The sequence below is a fragment of the Myotis brandtii genome, unplaced genomic scaffold (genome assembly GCF_000412655.1).
Source record: "Myotis brandtii unplaced genomic scaffold, ASM41265v1 scaffold902, whole genome shotgun sequence".
In the NCBI taxonomy this organism is placed as follows: domain Eukaryota; kingdom Metazoa; phylum Chordata; class Mammalia; order Chiroptera; family Vespertilionidae; genus Myotis; species Myotis brandtii.
In genome coordinates this window covers 4,235,764-4,263,220 of record NW_005371709.1, presented here as the reverse complement: position 1 = coordinate 4,263,220, position 27,457 = coordinate 4,235,764, and the positions used below count along the sequence as shown (strand labels likewise).

The window sequence follows — 27,457 nt, the reverse complement described above, 5'->3', positions numbered from 1 at the left end:
TCCCTTCCCTTCCCTTCCCTTCCCTTCCCTTCCCTCACTCAGGCTCAGCGTTGGGCTGGGTGCTGAGCGAGGCAGGCGCTTTTAACACTCCTGCGTTTTGTTCAGATGAGCTTTGTTTTCAGAGAGCGCAGGTGACATTGCTGAGGCCCCACAGCTTAGCAAGCACCAGGGCACACTTGAACCCAAGCCTCTGTTCCCCAGCCACTGCTCTTTCCAATGCTTCTCCGTTTTTGGAAGAATGGACACATCTCTCCAACACAAGACACTGGGGATTTAGTTTCTAAACTGCAGGATTTGTGAAAGTCCGATGGATATGACCACACATCAAAAGGAAATTCCTCTCCTAGGCCTGCCTAAGCCCCACACGGACTCCCAGCCTTTGTGACCAACCTTAGGAGGGTTCCTGTTGGGCCAGGAACATTACACGGTTTGGGAACAAAGCCCTTCCTGGGCTGCTCCAGATCCCTATCCAGTTCCTGCCCTCGGGATTCCCTCTAGAGCGGCGTGTGTGTGTGTGTGTGTGTGTGTGTGTGTGTATGCGTGTGTGTGAAGCTGTGCCACCATTACCCTCTCATTAGCAGACAACACAATCTGAGCACTGCTTCCTTTTCCCAGTTGGCCTGGATGTGGCTCAGAATCCTGTCGAATACAACCTTCAAGCAGCCACTACCAGTGCATTGGAGCTGTTGCCCGAAGTGAAAAGTCTCAGATAAAAGAATATGTCACAGCGACTACCTGACCCCCTGGGGGGAGGGTCAAGAAGGTGGGAAGGCCCAGAGATGCCGCAGAGAGCTGGTGAGTGCCTTGCCTTATGGATGAGGAGGAGCGTGGCTGGGTTACTTTAATCGAAGTCTGAATATTGGGTTACTTTTGGAAGTGTTTGAGGAATTGAGGAATCTGAAATATTTCCTTTACCAAGCTGCCGGGATGCTCCGTTAGAGAACTGGTGCCCCTCACCCCACCCCCGGTTCTGGTAAAAACCGTAACTGCTCTGGGAGGGGAGAGGTTAGCAGCGCGTATGCACGGGAGCTGGGCTCTCGCGCGGTGGCCATAGGCGTCTACTGAGCACTGAGGCTCGGCCGCTCCGAACTGGCTGGCTGCCCCGGGAAACAGCACTGGACTTCGAAGGCTCAGTACAGAATGAAGAATGTAAAGTAGCTCACAGTTTTTTATACCGATTACATGTTCAAATGATAACATTTTGAATGCATTGGGTTTAATAAAATATATTAAATTAATTTCACTGGCTTCATTTTACTTATTTTGTACATAGTTTGTATTATGTTTCTACTGGACTTCTTTGCATTAAAAAGGCGATTTTCAACCTTTTTCATCTCATGGCACACATGCACTCATTACGAAAATTCTGTGGCACACCAAAAACATATTTTTTGCTAATTTGCCAAAAAAATTGGTATAATTTTGAATCATTCACACCAAGTGGCTATCGTTGTGCTGGCTGTTGTCATTTTTTAAATTTGACAATCTAAGGGCAAAGAGGTCAGTGCCCCTGACTAAGCAGTCAGGAATTGCATGTTTTAAAAATTCCTGTGGCTCACTGGCTGAAAATCGCTGCACCAGTGTACTGCTGACTTCTCAGATCTGGTTTCCCTCTGAACACAGCACTCAAGGTAGCGAGCCTGCAGGCTTCTGGGGGCCCTGGGAGGATGCGCGGCTTTCTAAGAGGCTGGTGAGGCCACGGCAAGTCTTTCTGGCTTCCGGTTTATGCTGAGACCTTGCTGTTCTCGCTTCCCCAGCCCTGGCATCACTTTGCTTTAGTAAAGCTTGTGCAGAGAGATCAGGAAAAAGTCTTTGGAGAGAAGATAAAGGCAAAGCCATTGTACAAGGGGAAAATTGAGGCAAAGAGTGAGCTGGTGACTCCCAACACCATACTCATACCTGAAGAAGGAACAGAGGCTTGGGGACAGGTGGGCCGGGGTTCAAACACTGGCCCGACTATTTGCTGCCTGGGTGGCCTTGGGCTAGGGCAGTGATGGCGAACCTTTTGAGCTCGGCGTGTCAGCATTTTGAAAAACCCTAACTTAACTCTGGTGCCGTGTCACATATAGGAATTTTTTGATATTTGCAACCATAGTTTATTTTTGATATTTATTTTATATATTTAAATGCCATTTAACAAAGAAAAATCAACCAAAAAAATGAGTTCGCGTGTCACCTGACACGCGTGTCATAGGTTCGCCATCACTGAGCTAGGTACTTAATCTCTTTGGGCCTCAGTTTTTGAATCTGTGATGAGGATTATTCTTGGCTTTTGGGCTGTTTGTTGAAAGACTATCAATAAGAAAGTATATCAAGCAAGTATCTGCTTTGTAATAGAATTTCACTTATTCCCCCATTTTATAAAGGTGAATCCTTTGTTTTAATTAAGCAGATTGCTTTGATTAAAATTATTAGAAGGCTGGAGTAGATAAGATCTTGAAATGTTTGCGCATACGCTTGAGTTTCATGGTAGAGACCTAGGCTCGGTCAAAGTTTCTTGCGTTGTTTCATAAGAGTTTTAAAAAATAAAATTTCCAAATGTAGAACAGATACATGCACAATAGAAATACAAACAGAACTTAATTAATAAATTTGACAAGTGCCCTCCCTCCATTGGACGCTGGCAGATTTGAGCTTTAGGTCCAACACTAATTACTGCCAGCCACACAGTCTCGAGAGCAAACATGAACTGTGCCCAGCACTCATGGTGGTTCAGGGACCGAGAAGGCTCTTCTTCCCTGCGGAGAATATGGCTTTTGCACGGTTCATCACTCCTAGTTGTTCCCTCAGAACACGGCTAGTAAGAGAAGTGGGACCAGGTCACTTACCAACAAACCATCCATCATCACACTTTTCCATGACATCAACAATATCTCCATCTCGGAGTTCCAACTCATCATCGTTCTGTGGTATATAGCTATATAATGCTTGGTAGCTAAATCTATCAATGAGAAAAAGGGATATTAAGTGACTGATAGGATTAAATAAGGGCTTTTTAAAGCCATTTCAGTTAAATCAACATTTAGGTAGTGTTTCCTGCTTACCAGTGGAGAGAAAAAGTATTTTATTGGCGATTTCTCTAATGACTTATCATTGGGGGAGATCCATTCAACATCAATCTGTATGTATAAAAGCCTAAGCGACCGTCTGACCGTTTGATTGTTCGACCGGCAGCTATGATGTGCACTGACCACCAGGGGTCAGAAGCTCAATACACAGGCATGGAAACATTGAACAGACTGATGAATCTCAGAGGGAAGGGGGGGGGGAAGACAGGAAGAGATTAACCAAAGATCTTATATGCACACTAGAGGCCTGGTGCACGGATTTGTGAACTGGTGGGGTCCCTCAGCCTGGTCTGCGGGGATCAGGCAGAAACTGGCAGTCTGACATCCCCCGAGGGTACAGGCCAGGCCGAGGGATCCCACCAGTGCATGAATCTGAGCACTGGGCCTCTAGTCTGATAATAAATTAAGACTGGCAGGGATGGAGAACTTCTGAGCAAGTCATGACCAATCCTTTTACTTAGTTTCATTTGGTTACCATAACAGAGGATTTTTGTCTAGATGTCCCCCTCCCCTTTTACATTTAACCAAGGCTTTTTCTTAACATGGGATAATTTATATAGGTTATTGGGAATAGTCAGAGGTTACTGAAGTCCAGAGATAGACATTATATTCTGGCAATTTACATTGGATGGCCCAAGACAATTGTCATATATTATAAAATTGTCATATTTATATGAAATATATTCTAGTTGCCTCACCATTTAGCAAAACTACTTTGAGTTTCTTAATCCACCAACAGACATTTCATTCATTGTTTTAAAATATGGATGTCATTTTTCTGAAACTCTTGAAAGCTTTTTTTTCTATCCCAGTGAGCTGGGGGTTAAGATTTTTATTTAGGTGGCAGTTGGCCTAAGGCGATTTGGGGTGTGCTGCTCTGCTTGTTCTAACAGCCACCTCGGAGAAAGCTGGCATGCAGTGAAGTCTGGCATCTGCTTTGGCAACAAGGAAAAGCTCCGTTTTCACTTATTCCTTTGACAAATAATTAAGAAGCATGCACTGCACACCAGTTCACAGTTCTGTTCGCTCACTATTTTGAAACACAACAGTAGCAGGAAAAACTCTGCCATGAGCCAAACATCTACCATTTCCAGTAGATGCCTGTGATCTCCAGTGTGTGGGCAAGACAGACCAGACCCAGGTAAGCGAAGCCAGCGCCTAGAACAAGAGGCTCATTCTCCTCTGCTAAAACCAAAGGGGCAATTTCATTGTGTACATTTATCTGAATGTGTCCGTCTTTTGTAGGTGGATCTGCCTGCCAGAGGGTCTCTAACGAGGAATTAAGAGCGGCCACAGACTTCAGTTGGCAAATGAACACATTCTGCTGTTTCTGTATGTGCCTGCTGCCTCCCACCCACCCCGGCCTCCTTGGAACGCCTGCTCCCCTTCACCTCCACTTGCTCAGCTCTGGGAAGTAACTCCTGATTCTGCTTCCTGCTCTCACTCCCAGACTGCGGAGCGCGGCTGGAGGAAGTCCCGTAGCCTTGCTGCTTGGGTCGCCGAGGCAGCGCTGATGTTGGGTGGGAGTCCCCCGCCTCCTCTGCTTCCCTGTGCAGAGGGCTCTTCACGCTGCCCCATTCAGGTTTAAGTCTCCGGACCCCCTCCCTCCTGCTCTGTTCCCACACGGGAGGAAGGGTCCCTTCTGGTCAAGTTGAACTCCCTTCCCTGGGCTATTTCCTTAGCTTCCGTGTTCTCTCCTACATCTGTTGACTCTGTCAACCCCTTCTCCTCTGGTACAAATGTACTTAAGTCTCTGCACCCTAAAAATACCCCCCTCTGTCTGCTACTCCCTCCGTCTAGAGCCCTTTCACCCACCATGGCACCGACTACCAACCCTTTCTAAGGAGGCGTCTGCCTCCCCCTCTGTAACTGCTGTCTCTGAGGTCACCCATGATTTTCTCCAGTTGCCGAACAGAACACCTGGAGGACACGTTGCATTTCCTCCCGCCTTGGCCGCTCTGGAGCAGGAGGCACTGCTGACCGAACACGCTTGCTCCAATCTGCACAAGGGATCGCTCCTAACCCCCCTCCCGAGTCTCCTGTGGCTCCTCTGTTGCCTTAAAAGTTGTTCTCCCAGGATCTACCCTCGTTTCCCTTCTCGCTCTATCCGGAGTCTCCTTGGTGACCTTGCATGTGCCCGTGGTCACAGCGCACCCACTCTGTCCTGGCTCAGGCCCTCATCACTCCTTGCCTGGATTAACATCTCCTGACCAGCATCTTTGTCCCTCGCCTCTGAAACCCACCTTCTACTCCGTTACCAGAGTTACCTCCCGAAAACAAAACAGAAGCAATATGCTCCTCACTTCAAACCCTCTGGTGGCTCCTGAGAGCCTGCAGAATGAAACCCAAACTTATTTCAGCCGCATCATGGATTCTGCAACAGGTCCCAACCTACTTCTTGAGCTTTGATTCTTGCCCATGGGGTTTCCTTAGCCAGGAAGACCCTGCTCTAACCCTCAAGGCCAGTTTGTCTTTCAGTGCTTATTCCAAATCCCCTCCCTCTGGGAATGGAGTTTACTCCTCTGTGCTTAAAAGAGGAGACAGAGCCAATATATTGTTTTTAATGAATGGATCAACCCTATTCACTCAGCTCTCGTCAGAATCAATTTCCTTCCTCTATTCCCACAACACTAGGCGGGAAGCCAGTCAGCACAGCTCTCATTTGTCCTTGGAGAGCAGTTCATTCTTTACCTGTCTCTCTCCCAGTAGGTCATGACCTTATTGACCTGCCACCTGTTCTCACACTGGCTGATGGGAAACACGGAATTCTCAGAGAAGCTGGGAGTGATTCACTCATTCCCCCGCCTGGCTGCCCCACAGCCAGTCAATGACCCACTTCCTAAGCCCAACAGTCTGCTAAAATGAGAGAATTGAAGTTTGCCGTGTACTTACAAATCTTGTGAGGCTTGACTCCTGTCTGGGGTGACTCTTCGCTGCTGGGCTTGAGGTTGCTGAGAAATGATTAAAGATGATTTATTGTCAGAAGGGGGTACCTTGTGATGAAAGTCAAGGGGATGAGAGACAGTGCTGCAGTAATGAACAGACTTTTCGGCAATGTTTATGATCTCATTGCAAACTGCTTCCTGTGAGGTGGCCCCGAGATATCCAGAAACCCCCATAAAACAGTCAACATGGGGACAAAAAAATAAAAAAAGAAAGAGAGGAAGAGATGGAACATTCCAGACGAAGCACATAAGTCCAGGAAAACAACAGAGTTGAAGATCCAGGTTAAAAAAATAGATATTCCAGTAGTGGAGTGCAGGAGGGATCCAGGCGTAAGCATGGAAAAACAGGTAAGATACAGAATTCGGAATTTAGTATGAATATTAAAAAAAAAGGTAGCAGCATAAAAGCCTGCAATTAGTGAGTAACTGTTACAAACAGAATAACTTCAGGATAGAAATGCAAGTATGTATCCCCGATCATGCACTAAGACATTGATTTAATCCCATATGGAGGCAGAGGAGAAATGGCATCTCTAATTCCTCTGCTTTTTTGAGAGGGAGGGGGCGGCCTAACATCTCTCTACGACAGTAGCCACATAATCCTTGTAACTAGTGGCTGAGAGTTAACCAGGCAGTACTCCCGGCTGTACTCTGGAGGCCAGTAAGGACTCTTTCTAGAAAAGCTACAGTCTTAGTCAACAGGCGTCTTACCACATAGCTCTTTTCAGATTCTGTGAGATCAGGTCCTGCGCTCAATGAATGATGAGAAGGCTGTGATCACCAAGCAAATTATAAGGGAGACATTTTAGCAGATGTCACATTGGAAAGAATTCAAAATAAAAGCGTGAGCAAATACACGTACCACACCATCACACTCGATGACACCGGACACTCGTAGCCTAGGGCCACCGAGTCTCCATGACAACACGGTGGGTGCACAGGAGAAAATGCAATGTACAGAGTTAGAAGCAAGCATCCAGGCAATGAGATGGGAGGCTGAGACATGGCTGCAGGGAGGTGAGAAGGACAACACAGGGTCCCAGAGTGGCAGACAGACACGGAAGGGCTGTCTAAAGAACAGTTACGTCCCTCCGTTACCACACACTTGGTCCCCTTGCTCTCAGCTGCCCAGCATCTATGGATGGGCTGCTGGACCAAAGCCAGTATCAGTTACCTGGCCAACTGCTGGCAAAGCAGGCTCACAAAACTACCAGGCCCACCACACTTCAGTACTAACAAAAACCGAGTAACGCTTCTGAAAAGCTCCTTGGTAATGTTTAGTATTGGAACAAGACTGTTCTGGAAAGATCTGCACATGACACACTCCAGCTAGGTGTTTGAGGAGTTGAGACGTCTCACAGAGCGGAGCTGAAACCATCACTCATCAGCTCAGGTACCACAGGGGCAGTCATGGCCGAGCACCCCTCTTTAAAGTGGGTCTCCCACAGGAGAGGCCAGGCCCGCACCGCAGGGTGTATGAAATCATTTCCCTCACAAAGGATTCCATCTCAAGCTCTGGGGAGTCTCCCTAAATAAATATTTGAAGAGCCATCCTTGGAGACTTCCTCCAGGCGACCCACCATCATAGCCCTGAGCCTCAGCACCTCCAGGGACACCTGTGTGTAGCTCCCTCATTCCAGAGAGGCCCTGAGAAGGTGAGGCCTCCTGAGGCCACTCCGTGAGCTAGCGGCACACTTGGTTCCTGGTGTCGTCGACTGTTCCCGAGGACCTTCCCTGTCATCCCGGACCATGTCCCACATTCCCAAGTGTGCCCACTGACCGTACTTCACAGAGTCCCGCAGAAACCCCGGAGACAGGCAGGGCAGGGTTACCCATCCCCTTTTCTTCTAGAACCCAGAAAGCTGACGCTCAGCCAGGGACAGGGAAAGCTGCTGGGTTGCTCTTCCCAGGCCACCACCCCACCCCCTCCTGCTTGGTGCCACTATACAGGACCCTGTCCTTCCAGGCAAGCCCTGCAGGACCCACACCCATTCCAGGCACCACTTCTACCCTCCTGTCCTTTTGGGAAACCCCTTCAAGTTCTCTAAACCCCCTCCAAACTGCAATCACCTAGCCAGCCCCCTGGACTCGGCAGGAGTGAAGGCAGACGCAGGATGGGAAGAGGCCTGTTCAAGCTCCTACAGCGTCTAGGGGCCTGCAGGCTCTGGCAGGTGACAGGCGCTGACCCTGCATAGCCCCCTCATCACCTACCAGCCTCTGGGTCCAGGCTTCTGCGTAACAAAGGGAAGCAGTAGCCTACTCTTCGGCTTTCACACAGCAGAAGAATGAAACTTATTCTGGGCACCCCGAGTGGGGCATACCTCCAGGCAAGGGGAGCGAAGGGGAAACTTTCTAAAAGTAAGAGCTGTCTGTCCAGCAACAGCAGGGGCTGCCTGATGAGAGTGCGTGGCCTGCCCCAGCAGCTGTCCGAGCTGAGGCTGCGCTGACATCACTAGCTGGGACATGGGGTAGTGCTTCTCAGGCTTTCATGGACGCTGGTCTCTCCTGGGATCCTGTTCAAAGGCAGGCTCCCGAGTGGCACCTCAGGGGTGTGTGCTGAGACGGCTGGTCCACAGGCTGCAGAGGCTCTCAACTATCTGACACTGAGATTCTCTGTGCCAGACCGACATGGGTCGCACCTCATAAAAATAAAGTTCTCATACAGATAAAATATTTCCAAACTCCAGCTGGGGCCTGATGACCTCAGGTCAAATGCAGACCAGAGAGAGTGGGGATAGTCTCTCAGAGTAGTCGGCACAGTTTACGGAAGTCCTTAGCATCTTTCAATCAACTTAATCCCAAAGCAGTGACTGGAATCGATCATCCACAAATACTTGGCACATAAGAGATTTGGTGAATCAGATACAGAAAGAAGGACTGATATTCTACGAAACCCTTTCTTTTTAAAGCATTTTTAAAAAGCAGCTTTCAAAGCACATATAAGTCCAAGTCCTCATCTGACTCGTGTACTAACGCAGTGACAAGGGGAGGGCAGAAAATGAAATGTTAAGGCTCAGGGAAGTCTGAGAACTTGACAAGGTGGCTAAGCCCCTGAGAGCTGAGCCTCCGTGTCCAATCCCTGTACGCCAACCCCTCGAGTCATGGCGGGCAGCTGGTAGCACCAGCGCACACCCAGCTCAGCCTCTTCAGAAGACCAGTGTGTACCTTCTCATTACCTGTTCATCATGTGAAAGGTACAATGTGCACGAATAGGCATCATCCTATCATTAGCTCAAGGGTCCCCAGTACTGAAAGGGATACTGATGCCCCACCTTCCTTGGTCTCAGGTCCTATTCAAACCAGAAGGCAATCATCATCACAACCTTCACATCCAAACACACTTAACATCTGGACACACTTATCTCATCTCCCAGAGGTAGGGACAATTTGGTTCCTTATTTAACGTTTGTGGGAAAATGCAGGAAGAAGGCAAGATAAACATTTATCTTATTAGTGAGAGAGAAGGCAAGATAAACATTTACCCTATTAATTAAGATTCAATTTCTTCCCCCTTTAAAAAAATATTTCTATTGATTTTTAGAGAGAGAGGAAGGGAGAGAGAGAAACATTGATCGCCTGCCTCCTGTACACACCACACTGGGGATCGAGCCCGCAACCCAGGCATGTGCCCTGACCAGGAATTGAACAAGTGGCCTCCTGGTGCATGGATCAACACTGAACCATGAGCCCACCAGCCGGGCTCAATTTCTCCCTCTTGGAAATGCTTTCCTTAGACTCTTCCTCCAAACCTATGCCATCCAATATGGTCACCAGTAAGCACATGTGACTTGGCCAGGATAAAATATACAATGGATTTCAAAAATAAAGTACAAAATAAAGAATGTAAAATATCTCAGTGATTCTTATGTTGTTTATATGTTAAAATGAATCTACTTTGATATATTGGGTTAAATAAAATAAATTATTAAAATTAATTTCACCTGCTCCATTTTACTAGCAGAAAATTTAAAATTACATTATGTTCCCACTCGACAGTGCTGCCCTGATCCCTGGTCCTCATAGTCTGCCCTTTTTCAGGCCTAAAAGTAGACACACGTTCTCACCAGGACCTCATCTGGGGTTAAGAATAAAGAGGGTATTATCTTATGCTAAGTGCATTTTGGACTCTTGGAGATGCAATTAAGTTTTTCACATGTTTAGAAAACAGCAATTGGCCCAACACACGTACACACACGGACGCGCACATACACACACACACACACACACACACACACACACACGCTGCATTCCCCTCCCCCTCATCAACAATAAACAGGTGGTAGTCTTGGACTCAGAAACTGCTTTGCTTTCCTATTCGCAAACATACACCCAAGCACCTCACTTGGCTGGAGCGCTGGCTTCATTCTTCCCGGTGAGCAACCCTGCAGCGTCCTTGCTCTGTGGCCCTGCTGCCCTTCCATCTCCAGTTCACGGAAGTCCCTCAGAAATCTGACCCCAGCTCCCTGGGTCGGTTAATCCCTCTGGATCCACAACACACCTGGTGCTACTGTGCAGATACTAAGCACCTTCTTCCAGCGTTCGGTGTGTGCCAAAGCCCGAAGCCCCAAATAAGTGTCTGCAGGCTGAAGAACAGCAGGGAGTCCTGGAGGTGTGGACAGGATAGAGGAACTCAACCTCAACAGGACCCGCCTAGAGATACCTGCTCTCCTAGCCTGCCCGGGCCCTCGGAGATGGTATTCTTCTCCTCATCTCAGGCCCCATACCTTTCTGCCTCTTCACACCCCACCCACATTTTGCTGACCTACCCTGGCCTCCTGGGGGGACACTGGACTGGGGGTGAGAAATCTGGCTTCCAGGCCAGGCTCTGATACCAATTTGTTATTTGAACAAAATGCTTAATTTCTTTGGAGTTCCAGTTCTTAGTGAAATCAGAGGACCTGACAAGATTTACATCAATGTCCTTCGGCTGTAATGTTCCATGACTGGAGTGTAAGCACCCTGTGATCGAGACCTGGCACTGGGCAGGGCTGAACTGGCTGAAGGGGACAGCACCACTCATCGCCCACTGAAGACTGGACGGAGGGCTTTGACAGTAGCCCCCGATGTAGAGGGGGATCTGGCAGTGTGGGAGGTGAGGGTGCTCCGATGGAGACAGAAGGTTTGCAGCTCCTGGTGCACCCCAGGCAAACTCTGCCCAAGGAGTAGGAAGCCCTGAGTGACTCGGGCTCCTGGGATTTGGCTCTAGGAAACCTAGAGCCATCCTGCAGCGCCCCTGCTCTGTGCCCCCTCAACGCCCCCGCTGGCTCTGACTCCGCTGATTCTCCTGATTTCATTGAGCAAAAGATCCCAGCTTAAATATAAAACCAGTGACAACCGATTAGTTCAACTGCTTACCACCTAGACTAATCTCCATCAGATTCCCTCACAGATTACACACTAGCTCTGTTGTAATGTAAACCTGATTACAACACTCCCATGCTCAGCCACCTGTCAGAGTCTGGAATGTGGGCTTCTGTTTCCTTCCTAAAACAAGCCGAGGAATAACAGCAAATGGCACTCAACTATGAAGAAACCAAACGCTTTCCAAGATGATGGCTTTGTACTCCAGGTGGGAGAGAATAAGGAGAAGCAGGGACTGGCAGAGTCAATCTGAATTTCTAACTTCTGGATCTATGCAACACAAAGTAAAAGGCTTCTCCCACCACTTACGTTCTTCTCTTCCTCCCCCCACCTTCCTCTCTGTGGTGGAACGGGGTAAGGAGGATAAAGTAAATTACCCCTTACAGTTCTTTTCCCTGTTACATCAGTATCACACAACAGGTACTTATTGGTTCTAATTACATGCTCGGGGCTAGGTGCTTTAGTCTTATGACATCTCATTTAGTCCTCATAATAATTCCGCAAAGTGGTCGCTATGTACCTCATATTACAAAACTAAGACCCAATATGTCTGAGTTGGGAATTTGAAGAGCCAGGATTTGAACCCCGGTCTCTGGGACTCCAAGTCCTGCGCATTCCACTACACCCTGATCTCTGGAGTTAGGGGGTCTGCTGTCTATCACTTCTCCTAACATTTTTCAGGGGGAGACACTTCAACGGTGGGTCCTAGTTCCCCATCTTAGATGCTGAGATGCTGGTTATTTTTGTAAGAACTTTGGCCAGTGTCTCTCCATGTCCTGTAAATTGTTAAATGCCGTCGGTACTTAGAGATTTCCCTCCTGAGGGAGCCAAAGGGAAATGATTCCCATTCTTAGTTGGATATCTTAACATTTTAAATTTCCTTTTGGTTCTCACAAGGTGCATTGCAAGCTTTTCCTTCTAGTTCGGATGTCTGTGCCCAAAGCAGGCCTGCGTCTTTGTTCTTATCTCTCTGGAACTAACCTAGTTCCCACGTGGTAAGGGATGTTCCCAAGCCACCAAAGCACATCACTCTGTCGTCAGTTGAGTAGCTTTCCTTCCTCTAGGCCGCCAAGCGATTTGTTCTTGCATTTCTCAGACAGATGCTTTGAGGACACATAGCTTTCCTGAATATTTTTATTTTTAAATGTCACGCCTTCAGATTTTATTGTTTGACTGGCTTCCTTCCCTTTAGGAACCAAACTGACATCACAAAAGTGCGTCACTTTCCTCAGACCTCAGCTTTCTCATCTCATCATGGAAGTCCAATCAATTTGGGCTCTTAATCTGGGGTCCATGAGCTCCCAGGTGGCCTCAAGTGTGGCTCTCTTGAAACTTCACTCGGACTTTGGATGCTGGCCTGGATCCCTGGCTGACCTCAGATTCCCACAGGTTCCATAACCCAGAAGTCAGGAGTCACTGAAATAGGTGATCTTTAAAGATGCTTTTTAATTCAGAAATTCCATGAGGCTCTCACCAATTGTAGGAGCTCAGAAACCAAGGCTGGGCGTCGGTCAGCAGACAGTGCCCTGGTTGGGGAAGCTCAGTGAGTGTCTGCTGATGCTCATGAAGGTTTCCGAGAGGCGCTTCCCCTCCACTAGCTGGACTGGTTGTTCTAAACTTGCTTGGCCAAAATGATGCCCCTCAAATCCAAGAACTTGGTTGATGATTCTTAACTCTTGGGCGTTTTTGTATGTATGTTTTTGTCCAATTAAGCTGTCCCTCAAATAATAAAAGGGAAAACTTTCACTTTTCAAATGAGAAGGTTCGCAAGTCCATAATAAATGCCATACTTTGCATTTGTTCTTGCTTTTCCTTTCAACTGAAACTCACATTGGACTTTTAGCTAATCAAGACCAGCAAAGACAGAAAGAACCCTTGTTCTTGTCTGACTGTTTTGTTAACGGACTGGGGAGCCAGGGGAGGGAAGTGACTCATCCAAAGACACGCAGGCTGATGGGAGCTGGAGCCCAGCATCCTGTCCGCACAGCGCGCCTCCCCCAGACCCCTCCCCAACTTGGCTCACCCCCTTCTGCTGTTCAGAGAATACACACCTACACACATGAGGGACGGACCTGTGTGACATCAGCTTGGGAGGCTACCAAGGAGTGGGAAGTCACAGGCAAGTGTTCGCACATCTGCAGAGTTGGAGGTGGCAGGAAGGACTGGACAGGTGACTAAGGGGAAGGAAAGCAGCAAAGCAGGGATTTAGCACCAAAAATGGAAGTTTGACAACCCAGTCACAAGGGTCACGTGACCGTGAGGAAGATGACTAGCCACACTGTGCTGACGAATGCCCATCGTGGCACCACCGAGCCCCTCCTTGCTCTGCTCCAGCCTCTTCTCCACACCACCCCCCTTTCCCCACCTGCAGACACCCTACGGGTCACCCCAACCGGGAACTCGCCACTCCCTGTACCCCCTTTCACATCCCCACCCCTGGGCTGTGGCGGGCCTATGTGCTTGCTGCGAACGCCACCCTCTGGCTGTGTGCCTCCCACAGAGCTCCCAGGTCAAACCCCACTTCTCTTACGCAGCCTTTCCAGATGGCCCCTTCCCCTCCTGGTGCCCATCATCTCTCTGCATCTTGAACCTTCAGAGTGAGCTGCTGTCTGTCCTCTTCTCTGCATTATAATTAGTTGTGGACATGTCATTTCCCCAGTGGAGATGACACACTCCTTTAGTTGGGGTCAGTCATCTTTTATCTTTTCTTTCATTCAACAAGTATTCATTGAGTGCCTTCCATTGATCATGTGTCCTGGTCTCTCTCATTGTGACACAGACAAGCAAAGGGGCAAATGCTGCAGAGCTGAAGACGTGCCCTGAAGGTGAGGTGCAGAGAGGGCTGTGGAAGCACAAGGTCAGAGCATTTAATCCGTCTTGCAGGGGCGGGAGGATGCCAGGAAACGCTTCTGGAAGGACATCTGAGTGGAGAAGTGTAGGCAGGTGGCAGTCACCCAGGCACACGGCGTGGGGGGCTTTGGGAGGTGAGGCTGGCCTGCTGTGTAAACAGCCCGGCACATGGTCCGCGGAGCCTATGAGAGACTTTCCCAAGAGCAACAGGAAGAACCCTGATGGTCTCCCCTCTGTCTCTCACAGCACTTAGCACGGGGCCTAGAACATCCTTGATGCTCGGATGGAAGAGAAATGGTCATAATAGTCAGAACACCTGCGATTTTAAGGCTCTCAGGCATTTCCCTCTGTTCACTGGTCAGATACACGTGAACTTTTGGTTCAGCTCCCCCCAGCAAGAGGAGTGGCCGCAGTTTTCCCGATAACACAGACTGGTCTGGAGCACATTTATCTACAGTGACTCAGCCTGAGCTCGCACCATCCTGACGGCCACCAAAGAACAGTGTCACTGAAGTCCTTTCCATCTTTAGCTCTGTCGCCCAGAGGGCCTCGCGAGCAGGAAGCTTCTTTTGAAGGACCCCATTTCCAGAGTATCAAGTATCGGGGTCCTGTTCCCAGGCACAGGAGGGGCAGTGAAGGGGCTGGGAGGGAGGTGTGTGGGCAGGAGCCCCCTTCCCACAACCCTCTAGCTCTCGTAGGGAGCAAGGCCCACAGCCTGGGCGTCACATGGAAGAGAGGAGAGAGGGCGGGGACGGGAAGTGGTCCACTGGCGGCCTGGAGGCCCACCGAGAACGGGACATCGATTTCATCAAGCCTGGCACCGGGTGGCCAGCTCCTCCTCCCGCCCCTCCGTCAGGAAGGGAGCGTGTATACCCCTAGCCCGGCCCCGGGCTTGGCACCACGCTCTTCCTGTGCGTGCTGGGCCTGGAGGCAGGTCGCTGTGACTCACTGCTGACAATAACGAGGTCTCCGGGCACCACGACTGACCGGGAATGTTTACAGAACCGTTCCTGTGTCAGACATTTAACTCTGTTCCACCAGCCACTTCACCAATGAACTATTCTTTCCCTCACTGGCCGCACCCTTTTCTTCCCCAGTGAACACACATCCCAGGAGCGCCTGCAGGGCATGGCCTCCCCAGGTGCTGCTGTGCCCCTCAGCCCCACACCCGGAGCTGGAGCAGCATCCACCTGTGGAGCCTTCCCCGTGCCGGGCACCACCCACCTAATTTATCCTCACAGCCCCCCCAGGAGGGAGGGACCGCCTGGCACAGGAGAAGCCCGCGCTGGGAGGTTAAGTGGCTGCTAGCATGAGGCTCGGCCTGAGTGGTTACATGTCCCACACCGCCCTCCCGCAGCACACGGCCCCCTCCCCACTGTTGGCTGGAGCTGGAGGTCTGGCCTCACTTGCGTGTGGGTCTCTGTGGGCTCCAAGGGCACCTCCATCACTGCAGTCCTGGCGCTGCTGACCTAGGCTCCTCGAGGGCAGGGATGGGTGACCCCTGCCCCCTGCCCCCAGGCTGGTGTCTACAGGTTTTGAGTAAATATTTGTTGAGTGAAAAATGAAACTTTAAAGGGAAATGGGGACACCAGGTCTGAGATCAAGCAGTCTCCTGTGGGCATCGTACACAGCAGACGACAAATGGTTTGGAGCGACATCGTCAAGAATTCCACTGGGTGCTAAAGACATTCTAGAATGTTCTCAGTTCCAGAAGCAGCTCCAGGTCACCCGGGATGGTCGCTTCCATTTACAAAATGCTGACCATGCGCCACCCCAGCCCCTGTGCGAGCACCTCTTTCACGTGACTTCCTGGAACCCTCCCGACCTCTCTCTGAGGTCCGTGTTACCAGGTCCATTTTAAAAATGGGGAACTGAGGCTCAGAAAGGGAAGTCACTCCCAAGCACGAGACATTAGGAGGTAGGCTGGCAGGCACACCTGGCTTCATTGACATTTGGGGTATTGAACGGCATCGCCACATTGGAATCTCGATCTAATTGCCAAGTTTATCTCCCCCACACACACCAAACTCTCAGCGCTCAGAACACCCTACAGCCACCTTGGTCCACACTCAGAAACCTTTGTAGCTGACACGGACAGAGGAGGGGACGGTCACGTGAACAGCGGGCGTGCCCATTCAGGGACCCAAACCTGTGAGGCCGGTGCTGGGCCTGAACGGTCCTCCCGAAGCAAAGCGCACTTGTTCGCAGCGAACAAAGGCCTGTGCACCCACAGACAGACAGGACGCAGACCACGGAGCAGCACGGCGTGCCACGGAGCAGTTCTCGCACAAAAGCAAACCACACTGAGCACACCGAAGCCTGTGTTCCAGCTGTTAGTCTGAGCAAACCGAGGTGATCTCCGCAGCGGGAATGGGGGAGGGAAGGCCTTCCTCCTTCTCAGGGGCTTGTGCAGGAGGTGCCCCAAGGGGGGGTCTTTGGAATCTCCTCAAATGGCCAGAATAGAGCCTGACTTTTGTCACCGACTTCCCAGCCCTGACACCTTCATCCAGGACCCCTCTGTTCCCTCCTGGGTATTTCTGCTCCCAAGACAAGCAAGTGGGTCTCCCTGGCATCACGTGGCCTCGGCAGGTGGACCATCGGTGAGACGTCTGGCCCACCTGCCGACGGAGACGCCAAGGCACACACGTCATGCTGCAGGCCTACCTGGCGCACACCACTCCGAGCAGCCTTCCGCTCAGCCTGCTCGCCACCTCTACGCGGCTCTGTCTGCTCAGCCTCCCGTCCCGGGAAAGGGCTGCCCAGGGCCTGGCTGGGCTGGCTCTCCTCGGGGGTGCGGAGGTCTGAGAGTCTCTGTTCGGTGCTCAGGCACCTGACCACGTCTGAAGGTTTCAAGCAGCTCTTCTTAGAGATCGTGGGTCCGCCCAGGCATCTCTCACCTGCCTCCCTCTCTGCTTTCCTTTCGTACTGTCTGCTTTCTTCTCGCCACGGGCCCTGGCTGCTAAAGGCGTTGCTAAGCTCCGAGATGACTCTATCAGGGCTCCCAAGCAGAGGCTGGGAGAAGCTGCCCTGCGGGAAGCCTGGAGGGGGCCTGTGGCTGCCACTGTCTCCGTTGACTTGAAGGGAGGTCTGGGCACCAGGCACCGGGGAGTAGGCTCGGTGGGGGGCAGGGAGGGCCAGTGGGGAGACAATCGAGTGGGGGGTGGAACGACCCAACCAGCTCGAATGGGGGAGGCTGAGGGACAGGGAGGGACTAGGCCTTGTCAAAAAGGCAAGGTGGTCAGTGTAATAGACAGACGCCTCTGGCAGAGGAGGCAGAGGTGGGGTCAGGGCCAGAGGACGCCGGCCTGGGACCCCCACCGTCAGTGAGATCCACTCCGAGGTGACAGCCTGCATCTCAGGGGACAGGGCTCGGTGGGGGTGAGGCAGAGATGAGGGGGCTGGCAGGATGAGCTTGCTGTGACTGGGAAACTTAAAAAGAAAAGGAGAGAGAGGAAAACAAAAGGAAGAAGCACAAGGTAGAGTCAGCTTAAAGAAGGAAGGAGGAATAACCACAGGGACACACGGAGAGGCTGAAATGGAGACGAGCGGGACACGCTGGTATCCAGAGGAAGCTGTCTGCTTAGGTTCGGAGAGAAGCTGAGACGTGCGCACGTGTGTGTGTGTGTGTGTGTGTGTGTGTGTGTGTGTGTGTGAGATTGTGATCGTGTGCAGCTGGGGAGGGTGGAAGACGTGAGTGGAGTGGGGGAGAGATAAAGGAGTCCCACTGGGCACTTACACCGGTGCCACCTGGTCTGCAGAGTCACTTCCAAAGGAACACACTGGAAGCTGCCCGCCTGCCCCACCAACCACCTGGGCAACCGAGGCCCTGACCCAGAACCAAGGAAAAAACGGTGACCTGCCACTGCCCCCGCCTTGCCTTGGGCTTTTATTCTCTCCAGGGGGCTCGGCAAAGAGCCTTCCAGAGAGGAGTATGAGCAGGGGGTCAGTTTTATAGTCTCGCTTGGCTACAGTCAGGCAAAACATCGAGTTGAAGTCCCTGTAATATAAGGTAGAATGTGCTGCACCGATCTCACACCCTGTGCCCACAAGATCACAGCAGGTGGACCTTGCTGGGCAGAGAATCTGCCAGTACCCATCTCCTGAGTCAGCCCTGGGCGGTCAGAGAGGAGAAAATGACCAGGGAGGAGAGGAGAGAGGACCATCCACTGTCCCCTGGTCCCGGGCCTGCTCTCCTTCCTCCCGACAACCCACAGTGGCAGCAGGCGGGGCTCTGGCAGGAAGTCGCCTACATGCCTCTCCCGAGCCCAGGGTCCTCATTTTTCTTGGCTTTGGGGAAGTGGTGATTTGGAATAATTCATGTTTTAAAACCAGTTTGCTCGTAATAAATGTTCAGGAAAGCGAACATTTTGTGATAAACCCCCTTCCTTCAGCCCAGTGTACACAGAGGTGCTAGAAGTTACTTTTTAAACCTGGTCTCTGCTTGCAAAGGATAGTCTGGGTCTTTATCTTCTGCAGCCAACCTTGACCAATGAGGTGACAAGGACCGACTGGGCCATGGCACGTAAGAACAGTGGAGGCACCCCGCCCGCTTCACTGGGTATTCCCGGCACAGAGTTCTGGACCAGCTGATAAAGGCTCCGATTTCTCTCCCTCTCATCACCTTATCCCCAGAGCAATTTCCTTAAGCTCTCCCTTTTCGCCCCAGTGTGTCTACTCCCCCCTGCTGAGGACCGTTCTCAATCACAGGCTGAAGAGCCACCCTCGGGGGGCTGTGCCCTCAGCACTGAGGGGCTGTCACGCCAACTGTGAAAACCAGTGACGAGACGCGTAGGTACCTGTGGGCTCGCGGTGGCACTACGACTTGGGGAGGAGTAAGGCAGGTCGATGTAATCCACCCGGTTTTTCACCAGTGGCCTTTTGATCACGTCCACGTAGGTGATGGGGAAGATGCCTTGCCGGGTCGTCCCCGGGATCCTCCCTTCGTACCAGTTCTCGTCCACCTGTCGGAGCAGCGTGATCCTCTCACCCTGTAAGACACAGCAAGGCACGGTCCGTGTCCCACCATGCCCCAGCCCGAGGCCCTGCCTGCACCCCTCGCTGTCCTGCTAGTTTAGCACACTCTTTGCTCACATGAACCTTCCTTGCTAGACCTGGAGAGAATTACTATCACTGGGATGGTGATGCTCCCAGCAGTGGCGCTACCTGGATGCTGGGAGGTTGAGCTTGGCCCGTAAATATTTCCATAAAGAAGGTCAGACTCGTTCCCCAAAGCTAGCAGGCAAATGGAGTGTTTTCACTCACTGAATGCATAACGGACAGATATGCAAACTTCTTCTCTAAGGCAAAGGCTTTTTGGGAGGGGTTCTCTTTTTTCTTCCTTTTTATAACTTTATTTTTTCCTGTCATTATAGACAAATTAAAGCACAAGCAATAGAAAGCAGAAATAATCATTACCTATGTTATCACTCGGGTAACTACTATTAATATTTTGATATATGTACTTCCCAGACTGAATTTTGTTTCTGTGAATTGGACTTGCACATATTATTTTTCTTATAAAAACTGAGTATGCGCTGTATTTCCCTTTTCCAACTTACTTTTTTTTATACTAAACAACATGTAGTAAGCCTCGTTCTTTCTCAAGAAAAATAATTCTACATTTGTGTTGGCAGCGTAAGGACCACTGTGGGCTATCCCACTGCACATGCCTGTGCCGATTTAGTTGCCATTCACCTGATGCATGGCACCTGGGTTGCTTCCAGTGTTTCTTCTTTTCTATGAGGGGTTCATCTTTATCTGAGGCATATACTCACTTTCCTCAGTCCTCAATGAAATTAGTAACTTTAGCAAGCCAGAGAATTTTGGCAGGTAAAGTGTTGGAATTCCTGGGAAGAACATGTCTCTGCCAGCTTAACTGTGTTCAAAATAAGCAAGCGGAACCCTGGCTACTGTGGCTCAGCTGGTTGGGCATCATCTGTAAACTGAAAGGTTGTTGTTTTGATTCCTGGTTAGGGCACATGCCCGGAGTTCGGCTTATTCCCCAGGAGGGAGCCTGCAGGAGGCAGCCAATGGATGTTTCGCTCTCACATGGGTGTTTCTTTCTCTCTCTCTCCCTCTCCCTTCCTCTAAAAATCAATAATAATATAAAATAAGCATGCTCAGCTCCTTGAAGGCAATAATGGATGATAATAATACTGGCATCATCTCCTGCTTACTGAATACCAACTAGATGCTAAACGTTGTTTCATGTAATCCTCTTGCAACAGCTCTAGGAGAGCCACTTATCTTCATTTTACATATAAAGAAATGATGGCTCGGAAAAATTATTTAACTCCCCAAAAGCTGCACAGCTGAGAACCTGTGACTTTTGGCTTCACAGTTTTTCAAGCTTCTCCTGGTGTCAAGACTTGCTTTTCTCGACTAGGCCAGAACCTGTGATGTAAAACCTAGTCACCTACACAGCGCCTATCACATCATTAGGTGCTCGACAAATGCCAACTGAATACAGTTTATGGAAGGTGTGTAAGATTCCAGAAATGCTGTCTGTAATCAGTGAACTCAATGAATTTAAACCCTGACACTAGCCTAGGGTTTATTTTTAAAATTATCTCAAAATTATCCAGTTGCCCTTCATGCACCCTTGACTGGCACATCTTTAAGGGGTTGATGCCCTGCAATGCCACCTGCCCTGAGATCAGCGCCACCCAACAGGCCCGAAGCACGGGTGAGAGGGCTCACCTTCCTGAAGGACATTTCCACTTGCGTATCCCCATTGAAGTTGAACTTTGCGATAGCTTCTCCGTATTCCAAGATCTGCACCGGTGTCAACTTTTTGGGCTGAGCCTTCTCCGCAGGAGGAAGAAGCTGAGAAAGGAAACGAGGTGAAAGGGAAGAAGTGGGGACGTGAGAGGAAAGGAGGAAACAAAACACAAGTTCCCGATTAATAGGTGGCCCTTTGGGCACGACCGGCGTTTCCCTAGGAAGAGGGGCTGCGGTACCTCGATGTAGGTGCGCGGGAAGATGCCCACCCGGCCGTGGTGCTCGCCTTCGTACCAGTTCTGGTCGATCTGCTTATAAATGTAAACAATGTCTCCCTTTTGCAGAGGAAGCTCCCTGTCAACAGAGGGTTATGCACTTTAGCAGACGTTTCAATGCGTGTAAGATTAAGACGTGTAGATTTTTATAAAAGACGTTAAGTGAGGCCAAAGGGACCAAAGGACACAAGTGGGGCTCCGCATTTGGAAGTGAGAACCCTCCCAGGCGGGAAGTCACATCACCTGTGGCGCTTTTCTGGGCTTTTATGGGGTAGATGCTAACTTTCAAACTGACCAGCGCTTGAAAGTGCTCAGGAGCCTATTAGCTTGTTGTGGTTTCTCCAAGCACTTTTTGCGAATGCTGTGCTATGCTCACGGTTTACATAACACCTAGCAACGCACTCATTAGTCTTAACTGATGTTCATTCAATGATGACAAACGTTTCCTTCTCGACACTTTCACTGCCTTTTCTACCCTCTTCTCTGCCCTGCCAAAGCATGTCTTCATTGCTTTCAATTATCATCAAATTATTTCTCCAATATCAATATCCTCGATCGTTCCATCCATCTCACCATCCATCCATCAATGTGCAGTAGAAAGGCTCTAAAATTAGGCAGATCTGGATTCAAAAGCCAGTTATACCATCTACTAACTCTGGAACCTTGGGTGAAATACTATCTCTGAGATACTTTATCAAAATAGGAGCTAACTCAGAGTTGTTGGAGAATTCAGCAACAAACTACAAATAAAACACCCAGCACAGTGCCTGACATGTAGTTAACACTCAGTAAATGCTATTTCCTTTCAGCATAAAGGGATCTTGGAAAGAAAAGTAAATTTTCAAATGTTCTTCATGCCCCTTTTCCAACCTCTCCATATCCATCCCTTTGTTTGCCTCAATAATGATGCTAACCTCTAATCAGGACTCCCTTAAAAAATAGAGACAAAAAGATAACATAAAACGAGAACTTAAAAGGAGAACAAAAATTGTAACTTGAAATTTTCTTGACTTGAAAGCACACACGCCCAGATCTTTTCCATTTGCGCCACACCAACCGCCGGGAAAGAAAGGTCTGCGCCTGCAGTTTGGAGGGGGTGCCTGCTTTGCCCTGTGCCGGGAAGTCCCATGGACGTGAGAGATGCTGGCTGAACAATGGGGCCACATCTGGAAAACCTTACACAAAGCCGGCACTGTGCCGGATGAAGGAACAAGGCAGCCTTTGTGGTCTCTCATTGGTAGTCGGGACTCTAATCTGAAAGAGGCCCGTGAAGGGATCCGGGCACCTGTCTCTGGAAGGAATGTGTTTGGCCAAATTTTGGCCATAGTCCTCCTTGGGATGTTCTGAAATCACCCTCCCTTTACACCCAACCACGGACACCTGGGTGAGCAGGACCCTCGGCACATCCACGGGTGCTGGGGGTCTGCAGGCCCAGCGCTGCCACCTAAGTGACTTGCAGCTGTACAGGCAGGCGGGAGCCGTAAGGGCCCCACTGTTAAGAACTTTTCTGAGTAACATGCTATGGGGAAAAGAGAACCCAGTGACTGCAGACGTTTAAGACGCAAGCCTATGGGTCTGTCACTGCCGCCTGTAGGGACGCTGCACGAACTTGTTTTGGCGGCAGTGGGCAGGATGAAAGCCAGGCGGGAGGGAGGAGCCCTCTCCAGCGCCCGCACTGTTGGAAGTGGTGACGGTCCTGTTTACCTCAGATTTCTCATCTGTTCTTGACAGGATTGCTCTAAAATTGTTTTAAGACTTTAAAATATGAAATCGTGGTAAATGCATTATTATCAATACGATACCACTTAATGAATATTACATGGACATTTCTTAATTAAAAAAAGGGGGATGAAGGTGTCTACTTGATTAAACTAAAGCCTATTTTATAAATCTTTGTTACCCTCTCTGGTTACATCATGCAAAATGTTTTATAAGTGTAGTACCTTGGCTGCCCTGCAAGAGAGGCACCTTTATGCCCATTTTACAGATGAGAAAATTTGAGGTGGGAGAGGCTGGTGACTTGGCCATGGTCACAGAGACAAGACTGGCAGAGGCAGGACTCCAAAGCCCATACTCTTTCTGGGACATAATGCCACCGCCTCTTGTTAGCTGCTGAGCCAAAGGGCTGGAGGTGTCATGACAAATACCCGAGGGCACCAGACTTGTGCCCAGGTTCTAGAAGTCATGGCCTGGTTTGTGCTGGAGATCGCGGCCCAGCAGCCTCCACACACAGTTCCTGTGTCTGAGGATGGGAGGTCTCCCTCATCATCAGATGTGGGGCCTCCCACCAGCAGGACAACGGATGGCTGCTGGCCACTGCTGCCCACGAAATCTCTGGTCCACCTTCATCCATAATTAGACATAAAGTGAACAGGCTCCTTTTGGAGCCCCATCTTTGGTAGCACTCCCATTTCATTCCATGGAAGATGTAGAGGTCTCCTGGTCATCTAAATGTAGGTTGCCCTGGGTTAGTTAAGCTAATCAGGTTTCTTTCTTCATTGAAGGACTTCTAGAGCCAGACATGTGCCAACAGCAAAGCCTCTCTTCAAGGGCAGGCGGGAGGGACAGACACGGTGGGGTGGTCCCAGGCTCCTTTCTATGACGGAGCACTCTGAGAAACATACTTGGAGAAACGCTGGTCTCCTGTGCCTTTAACCTCCCAGGTTATAGCAGCAAAACTGATAAAATTGTCTTCCTAGAGACTGGCTCTGGTTCCCTCCAGGGAGAGGTTGGGTCAGAGGGAGCCCCCACGTCATCAAGCAAACTGAATCCCTGTAGAGGAGGAGGCAGGGATTTGAATCCTGATTCCATCACTGACCAGCCTGGGAAAGTCCCTTACCCATGCAGTTCCTCAGTTTCCCCATCGATACAAAGGGATAACAGTACCGACCTCACAGGGCCACAGCGTAACCTGTGCCATAGCATAATACAGTGCAAAGCACTCAGAACAGTGCTCGGCAAGTGCCATAAACGACTGGTTTTCATCACTGTGACTTCTCCAGCTCTTCTAAGTGGACATCTATGTTTCAGAGAGGCAGTTAAAATGACAGACAAATAGGACCAGTGGCACTTACTTCAGTGTCTGAGCTTTAAAGTCAAATTTGGCTCTGGCAGGTCTCATCTAAACACAAGAAACAATGTCAAGTTAAAATCACAATTCACGTACAACGGAAAGGACACATTTTCACGCGTTTCCGGAAAGCAAAGCAGAAAGACGCACTCTAACCAGTTCATTCTGGGGTACACATCTGGGCAGGATTCCTCTCGTCTGACCTCAGCAGAACACTAGGTGGATGTTTGGTCAGCTACGTCATGCATGAGCCTCTCCCTAAGGAGGGCCAGATTTGGGGAGGAGGTGGTGACAAAAGTCCCAAAGCTGACGTTCTAGTTCCCCACAGCTGACCATGGCTATTAAAAGCAAAACAAAACAAACTAATAAAAAGGGAGTTAGCCAGAAGTCTTACTGTGTGGGAATTGTGACCGTTTTACTCTTACCTCCTCTGTTTGCCTGACTTAAATTACGACCTGCAAGTGGATGAAACCCCGATTCACCTCTCACGTCATCTTCAACTTTGTACCTTTCTCATGGCCTCCGAGATCACCCACAAGCCAGATGAAGTGGGTCCTGCGCTCATTCTTTCTCCAAGGCTTCCCTGCCTATCGGGTGGCTCTCTCCTTCCAGACTCCAGGCCTGGGTGCACCCTTGGCCCGTCTCCCCTCCTTTGTCCATCTGCCATGAAGTCAGCCAGCTTCCCTCTCCCTCCCTCCCCACTCAGGTCTGACTCTGGTTCACAGGCACAAAGCTTCCTTTGACTTCACTTCTCTCGGCTCTAATCTGCTGTCACTCAGGAGCACAAAGAACATTCCTCAAATGCTTCCATCACATCACTTCCTTGCTTTGAAGTTGGCTGAGGTTCTCAACTGCCCTCAGATCAAATCTCAATTCCTAAGTGTTGTTAAGGCCTGTGGGTAATGTCTCCCCCCTCACACCTAATGGCCTTTATCTCTTATTACACTCTTCCCGTCAGGCAAGTCTGTTTGCCACACCTTGGCTAAACTGCCTTCTCTGTCTGGAATTTTTTCATTTCCAATTCCGGCAAAAAGAGCAAAAAGCTCACCTTTACTTACCCCCATATGTATTTGCATATCTGTCTTCCCCACCATTAAAAGTAGTTATTTTAACTAATTAAAAAAAAAAAAAGGAGGGGAGAGAAGTCATGTGAGCAATGTAGCTGCCAATATAGATCTGACCCCATGACCACCTGGTCTAGGGGAACAATGTGATGGAAATTAAACCGCACACTTCCTCTTCAGTATTAGAGGCCATGGTCAAAGTTCAGGGGAGATGGGCGACCCTAGATCCCGATCCCTCAGTGAGATGCCCCGTGTGGCCAGGCTCCTCAAGCTGGGGTCTTGGAGGGATCTTCTTAAGGGCATGAATTCTCCACAGGAATTTTTTATTTTTCATCTTCATGCTGATGCTTCTTCCATCCTTCTATCTACAGACATGCATATTAGAGGTCAATTGAAGGATGACCTTACAACCAATGCTACACAATTTCAATGCCTGCATTGTGTCTGTGACCAAGGGGCATAACTGAACAGCTGTGGGCAAACAAGAAAAGAACGGATGTGGGGTTGATGATAAATGACAAGAGAAAATGACCAAAACTGTAAGGACAAACATAGCAGTGACTACAATGAAAGTGGTGGCCACCCTTGACAGCTAGCGCTAGAACTGGGTGATGTAAATATTTGCACTAAACAGCGCCAACTGCACACTTGGGGTGGCAACAGAGCTCACGCAAAGTGGTATGACCTACAGTTAAATGAATAAAGTTGTATAGGTGTGTATTTACTGTTTAATTCCTGAATTGGTTTAGGTCAAAACTGGGGGTTGAACTTTCTTTTTTCATTAAAGGAAACCCATATATCACTCAACATTGAGCAACACTGATTCCATTGATCTGTTGGGATGCATTACCTGAGTCACCGTTGCTTGTACAAGCATCTCTCCCTATCTTCCTAATCTTCCTGGGGCTGAATCCTCTGGCTCCCATGTGCTGTGCTACTTACCACAGCAGAGACACCCGTTCCTACCACAGAGACACCTGTTTGGAGGGGGCCTCTTCTGCTGGACTGCCAGCTTCCCAAGGGCACAGTCTGAGTCTGGGTCCCGCCTCCCCACAGGGACTTGCGCAGAACCAGTGGTCACCCAAGGTCTGCCTGATGGGTCTGAAGTGTGTCTGCACAGCCCGGTGCCCTGGGACTTGTTGGTGTCTGTTTTCTCATGTCTGTCGGCCCACATCGAGGGCAGTGATTTTCTAAGTGTGGTCCCTAAACCGGTATCACCAACGTCACTTGGGAACTGGTTAGAAATGCACACTCGCAGGCCCCATGCCAGAATCAGACACTTTGTGGATGGAGCCCAGCCACCTGTATGTTAACAAGCCCCTAGGGCAGTGGTCAGCTAACTCATTAGTCAACAGAGCCAAATATCAACAGTTCAACGATTGAAATTTCTTTTGAGAGCCAAATTTTTTAAACTTAAACTATGTAGGTAGGTACATTGTTATTAACTTAATTAGGGTACTCCTAAGGCTTAGGAAGAGCCACACTCAAGGAGCCAAAGAGCCGCATGTGGCTCGTGAGCCGCAGTTTGCCGACCACGACCCTAGGGGATTCGAGAACTCAGGTGTGAGAACCACTGCTCTGGAGGGAGGAAGGCGGGCTGGGCACTGTGCCTGCCTCTATCCATGGTTATTCTACCCCAGCCGCATTCTCACGCACGTGTGCTGTCATCTGTGTGAGTGTGCAGGCCTCGGTGCTTTGGTGTGTTCCCTTCCTCCCACCACTCTCGAGCGAGCCTGCCCAGGAAGGAGGACCAGCCACCGTTGCAGCCTCAGAACAGGGCTTTGAGGAGCTGGTACAAGAGGGCCATTACCTGAGTCACCGTTGCTTGTACAAGCATCTCTCTCTATCTTCCTAATCTTCCCGGGGCATCCTTCCCTTGAAACTGATCAACCTTGCGAACTCCTGCCTCTTCCTTATGACCTTTTCCCATCATGTTAGAGTCTCTGTCCCCTCTCCAGTTTCCCGTCTTCTAATCTGGTCCTCCTTTTCTCTACCTCTTCTTCCCAGACAATTTGACCACTAGCCAGTGCCACCTCTGTCACTCAAAATATAGAAAAATGAGTATTAACCTACTATTATATTGAAAGATGATAAAATGGTATAT

General features: G+C 49.8%; 1 protein-coding gene across 20 annotated transcripts in view; it reads right to left on the bottom strand.

Moving 5' to 3' along the window:
• The window catches only part of SORBS1 (sorbin and SH3 domain containing 1), a 200,998-nt gene that overhangs the window by 3,651 nt on the left and 169,890 nt on the right, over positions 1 to 27,457 (bottom strand). For 12 of the 20 annotated variants that reach the window (XM_014532643.1, XM_014532645.1, XM_014532644.1 and 9 more), the window contains 6 exons: positions 24,294 to 24,340; positions 21,184 to 21,298; positions 20,924 to 21,049; positions 19,021 to 19,212; positions 5,961 to 6,019; positions 2,829 to 2,941 (listed from right to left, as the gene is read on the bottom strand). In XM_014532643.1, the coding sequence (XP_014388129.1) occupies positions 2,829 to 2,941; positions 5,961 to 6,019; positions 19,021 to 19,212; positions 20,924 to 21,049; positions 21,184 to 21,298; positions 24,294 to 24,340 (652 nt within the window). Of the gene's footprint in view, positions 1 to 2,828; positions 2,942 to 5,960; positions 6,020 to 6,724; positions 6,785 to 16,888; positions 17,654 to 19,020; positions 19,213 to 20,923; positions 21,050 to 21,183; positions 21,299 to 24,293; positions 24,341 to 27,457 lie in introns of all 20 variants that reach the window. The other 8 variants (XM_005885444.2, XM_005885446.2, XM_005885445.2 and 5 more) reach the window with 3 other exon arrangements.